The following is a 6,000-nucleotide window of genomic DNA, read 5'->3' as shown; positions in this document are numbered from 1 at the left end:
TTGGCAGTGGTTGGTAAAGCAAGTTGCACCTAAACCATTCACAGCTAACTTGAGGGCCTATTGAAGAATAATATTCAACAGGTCACAAAGTGGTTAAAATTACTTGGTTACAGTAGAGAGAGTAAATGTATATTCTCCCCCTTTAAACTATGTCTGCATGTCTGTTAATCTCATATACTTCCAAGAAATAGAGAACCGCTGATCGACTATGTATCACATATATGCAAATCAGTAAAAAAGTGAACATCTTCGTACGAAGATTCAAAAATAATGAAAGCCCCGGTGTATGAAAATGGATTCTAATTTCGTTATATTAAGGATACATAACACTAACAGAGATTTATGCATGGATATATATATATTTTTTGACTGATTTTGATTAGAAATGACATAAATAATAAATCCCTAAAATATCAAGAAATCGTAAGTTTTCGTTGGTGCTAAGATATGTGATTTTTTGTTGTTTTTCTCAATCTGTGTAATTCTATACAAAATTTTGTGAACATTTTAATATTGTGACAAAATCGTACAAAATTCGGCCACTTTACCTGGCAAATATTATTCAGGTTACCTATTTGAATATAAATCTGAGAAATATTGCTGAAAAAAGTTTGTTTGTGTTGTTTATCCTTAAGTAAAGTTGCAGTATAGATATTGAACATTCCTTGCAATTATAAAAAAAAATTTCCCCTCAATAACAATGACTGGTGACATTTATTTTAATTATTTAATTTATTTTTTTTATTAACATTTAATTAATTTTTTTTCTCTGTGTCATGGAATTCTTCGGGCCAGCGGAAGACCAAGGGTAATGACTTCATGTTTTGCAAACAGAGATGGTAAAAAATTAGAGTTATCCTTCTTTGAATGCACTCAGATATAGATTTTCACATATAAAGATTTTAATATCTATATATATATATATATATATATATATATATATATATATATATATATATATATATATATATATATATATATATATATATATATATATACACATGTAAGATCTAAACTTTGTTTCCGTATCAGGCGATTCGTCATAGACTTCGACATACGAGCCTACTTACATACAAATGTAAATAGGGAAATAATTTGAACCCAGCGTTAGTGTATATATTTTCAAAATAAAAAAAAATAGAGAAATAGAAAAGATTTCCTTACCGAAGTGGGGGTGAATATAAATGAAAAACCAGGGAAAAAATTAAAACTAATAATAATAATAAATATAAATAGATGGTAAAATTAATTAAATTCAAGTCAAATATGGGTTTTAAATTAAAAGGAAATCCATTGTTTACCTGCATTATGAATATTGTTCAGTACATATATACGCATTAGGAACGTGTTTTAATTGTGTATAATTCTTATAACATGTATAAATGAATGATTGTCTGATTTTAAGAGAAGCTTAATTCTCAAAACCGAGGCGGACATAACATTAAACGACTGTCGATATGGAAAGTCGAATATCCTGTTTATGGCTACACGACTCCTCTTAACATGCATTATTAAAGGCGTAACTGGAGCATTGAATTGACACATTTTTTTTAAATCTAGAGCACTATGCCGCTTAAGAATCATTCAATTTTTTTTTTTTTTTTTTTTGCTGCATCATAACAATTCTCGTTCCCTTTTCTACCCAATTAATGTAGCAGGACAATTTTAGGATTTATCAAATTGCTTCTAATTTTGCAATAATTACTAACTTCCCGTCTGTAAAACTGATTACGCAAGTTTTTGTGGGGTAATAAAAATCCATATTTGGTTTATCTTCCTCCTGAATAAGAAAACATTGCGGAAAATTGTCGCGATTAAATCCTTGGATAGGAGCCAACTTCAGACAATTTACTGTGTCAGGAAATTATCAATGGGTCTGTCGTGTTTTCATCGATCTCTCGCACGCCATATCCAAATACATTGCATAATAATGTATTATTACGGGATGTGTAATCTATGCTATCAAGGTGCTGGTCAGATTACTGGTTGGACATTCAAACAAGACTCCGTGACTCAAAAAAGAGAAACCAGTAACGAAATCATCTTGTTCTACATCTTAATGCACATAAGATTTAAAGGGAAGAATCCAATATTTTATTTTCGAAAAGTGGGGCATTACCATAAACGCCCAAATAAAGTAAATCGACCTGTCACAGATTTTTTGGGGGGTTGTTAACGGTGTTTTATACAGTCACTATACTGATATAATTAACAATCTGCGCATTTTTTTCTAAGATTTATATTGAAAACTTCTTACAATTAGTAAACAGTTAAAATGACCTGTACCCTTTATCAATGTGCTGATGTTGGCAATGGATTTCAGCTGAGAACATAAACATAAAAATGTCGGTCAGTCGTCACGTGACATAAACCAATAACATGTTCAAGGACAATATTCGACATGTATTTTTAGACCACGTAAGATTCAGTCTCTTAAGAATGACCTACATGTAGCTGATCTATTAAACATGTAGAACAAAAAGTCGAGTTTTTTGGTTTTTATTTAATTATTAAAAATAACATACAGTAGAAAACATTGTGAAATGCCATTTACCAAAAACGTTTCTCACCATTAACGATAAGTCTTTTATAATAGAAACGACATGATCAGCTATGAAGTTAATTCGAAGTCTTAAGGTCCTCAACACAAATGTATTCCTAAAATTCATCCCACACACGGCAATGAATCTCCGAAAAAATACAATATGTGTACACAAAATACTCGTTATAAATATATATGTATATAGACATAAAATGCTGCCTAGCGAAGTACTATAGTATTCAATTTCCAAAATATACATGCGTATAAAATTACCAGACGCCATTAATCTGTCCGCACACAAGTTTTTTTTTCTATTCACGAAACATTCCATTTTTTAAGAAGTTGCATTTTCGCCAGCAGTAATATTGTTTTCTTCAAGTTCAGAAATTTGCAGACTGTTAAAATATTTGTTGGAAAAATAATCGCACAGAAAGATTAAGCCATTTGCTGAATACGAAATCCTGGCGTTGCACCAAGTTAGCAATGGGAGAGAAGTATAGGCACTTTACAAAATAGTCATTGCCGATGTAAAAAAAAAAAAGTCACAGCAAAATGTGTAAATTATAAACTAAGTTGGACATGACCAATATATAACACTATGACACAAATCCAATTAGCACTATTCAGTATGCACCAAATAATATTGTAAAGGAAAACACAATTCCTCATCCTCCCTTACTTGTGGGGGCTACGACAAAAACCAGTATCCTCTACATGTATACTCTACAAAGTCCTCCTCTGTTCTACAGTTAATGCCTCTCCGTAGCGCAATCCGAACTTTTCCTTGTTCCAAAATGAAAATAAAAAAAAAAAAGAAGACGTGGTGTTACGCATGGAAAAAATAAACAAAAAAAAGGTAAAACATGGATAATATTGCAATAAAGTTTGTTGTTGGAGTATAAATTCTACGGAGATGCTAAAGTTCAGTTCCATATAGGCTGCTTGACAACGAATGTGTCCGACATTGGACGAATGAAATGATAGTCGTACGCTTTACAGTATGGACACGTTATCATACGGCTGTATTCACTGTAGAATGATAATCCCGTGTTAACGTCAACAACGGCTCGTCTGCAATGCTTGCACGTCAAACGCTTCTGGCAGCATGGCATAGCGGCAAAGATGTCGTAGGAGTACATTGTACCTAAAAGTAGAGTACTTCCATCCCATTTCTTCTTACATGCGGCGCAGCATATATCTGAACCACCTTCCAAACAACCCACACAGACAGCGTTGATGAATTGAAGGCGTCCGTCTGATATAACGCGAACGACGCTTTCGTCGTAGGCTTGCGGAGACAGAAAGAACGTACCGTCGATCATTGGATAGCGATCGAATACTGGTAGAACCGTTTTGCACAACACACAGTTGAGGGAACTAACCTTGTAGGAACTTAAATGGGTTAGTACAAACGATCTGGTCTCGTCATTACCTTGGCTATCTTCCTCCATCTTTATATGGTACGGGTTTTGCTTGTGTTTTGGTAAAATGTTGAACGCTGACATGTCGACTCGGCGACGGAAGTACGCCCCTGCTTGAAGCGTGCTTTCTGATGGGTTGTCAAATTTTGGCTTCTGCTGTTTAGAAAACATGAAGTTGCCATTGATCACGGGTGACTGTGGTATAGGAGAGGCGGATCCAGTTGATCCAGCTGAATTTGGGGGTGAGCTGCCTGTACTGACGGTGCTCTCACAGCTGTTGGTACGTAGACGCATGTGTGCAAATCCATTAACGAGAGGTGTGTTAATGGGGCTGCTTCTGGCCGGAAGACTAGAGCTAAAGGTCGAGTTGCTGCTGTTGCTTGGACTGGTTGCTATAACGGTGTTGTTGTTTATGTTGTTGATGTGGTTTATATTGACAGGCGCCGATGGACCATGGTTAGAGTTGACAGCTGAGGTATGGCCCGGTTTTCCGTTGCTTACGACGGCCATAGGCTTGTCGTTCTTTTTCTTATGCTTTTTCTTGCTTTTCACTGCATTGTCTACAGGTTTGGGTGGTGGCACGTAGTTCAAGTCCTTTCGGATATGACCTCGGCCACATTTACAATCGCAGGCTTTAAATGCAAGATCGTATCCTTTTTTGGTCCACAGGTTCTGTAAACGTTGCTTTTCACTCCAGCTTCGAGCTCGCCCGCACGATTTTAGATACGCCAAGACAGTTTCCTCCCAGTCAATAAAACAATTACCGTGCATCCAAATTCCCATTGTACACTGGTCATTATTGCAATAAACTCTTACCGCATCTCCTGGGTCGCTCGGATCTATCAACTCGTCCGGAGTGAGACAGGTAGACGGCGTGCAGCACGCTACATGAGTTTGCTGGTGGCCATTTTGAGCAGCGTGTACGTTGGCGTTTCTATCATGGCCAATCTGCTGCACGTTGTTATTCGTATCCTCCCTTTTCCCTTTTTGATTTTTGAAATGCTTTTGGTGTGGCATCTTTAATACAGCATAAACTTTTGTATTTCATTAAAATATGCAACTGTCACAGACACAAAAATCTTCTTTTTCCACAAAACATTCAAATACACATACCGGCCGCTTCCATCTGCCGGCGAAAGATTGCTTGTTTTTGTTGATACTCGGTGGGCTACTCGTAAATGGCTTACATGTCTAAGATGATTGGCTATGAATTCGGTCTTTACATTTGATTGGTGTTCTCTGACCTATGAACCTCCATGATTGATATGGATCCAGCAAAGTAACGGAAAAAATGTGTTTACGTTTGCAATAGAAGTAGGTCGAGGTCGGTTGACTCATGTAGCGTATTGTCAATATTGCTAGGGTTTGTTTATCACGGCAAATGCTCCTCGGGAAATAACTCTGGTATACATTGTAAAAGTGTAATACTTGCAACTTCTGTTATCGCATCAATAAAATATTTAAAACTAGGTCGGCGTATTATCTGTGTACTATTATTAGGAAGGAATATTCTAGACAATCGGGTCACAATATTCTGCTGCGCATATTGTAAGACGAACATATTAATTAGCAAAAACACCCCTTTCCCCCTTTATGCTGTAAATAGTTTTTGGGAATAATTCTACCGTTCTCCCGAACATGACATTTTTTGTACCTATAGATCTATTAAATTAAAAGCATTCATATTATTCTGCATATTTATGTAGGTAGTTCTTAACAAATCTATTTTTGGCCCCAAGGCATTCACAATGTTAATCAGACCGAGAAGTTCTAGAGTTTATTTCAACAACCAACTATTCGGGCGAAGATATTTTTATCCTCTCCATTCAAAGGAAAAAACGATATTGAATGTATAAATTTCAATGCTGGATAACTGCTGTACTGAACCTCTTTATTCAAGTATTTTTTTTAATCTAACATTTGAAGTAATGAATTTACTTTGTATTTAGGCACACATTTGCAAGTTGGATAGCCATTTAATTGTTTAAGGGTAAAAATCGATCATAAAAACAATTAATATTAGGATTGATAAATATA

The 6,000-nt window shown here is 35.5% G+C and overlaps 1 protein-coding gene across 1 annotated transcript; it reads right to left on the bottom strand.

Moving 5' to 3' along the window:
* Positions 1-2,483: 2,483 nt before the first annotated feature.
* On the bottom strand, positions 2,484-5,117 carry LOC133185420 (headcase protein-like). Its single transcript, XM_061320611.1, has one exon. The coding sequence runs from the start codon at positions 4,978-4,980 to the stop codon at positions 3,466-3,468; it is 1,515 nt and encodes a 504-aa protein (XP_061176595.1). The 5' UTR covers positions 4,981-5,117; the 3' UTR covers positions 2,484-3,465.
* Positions 5,118-6,000: the final 883 nt, after the last annotated feature.

Source organism: Saccostrea echinata, unplaced genomic scaffold (genome assembly GCF_033153115.1).
Source record: "Saccostrea echinata isolate AGI-Se365-2 ecotype Australia unplaced genomic scaffold, CSIRO_AGI_Sech_v1 ptg000012l, whole genome shotgun sequence".
NCBI classification, from domain to species: domain Eukaryota; kingdom Metazoa; phylum Mollusca; class Bivalvia; order Ostreida; family Ostreidae; genus Saccostrea; species Saccostrea echinata.
This window is presented reverse-complemented; position numbering and strand designations above follow the sequence as displayed.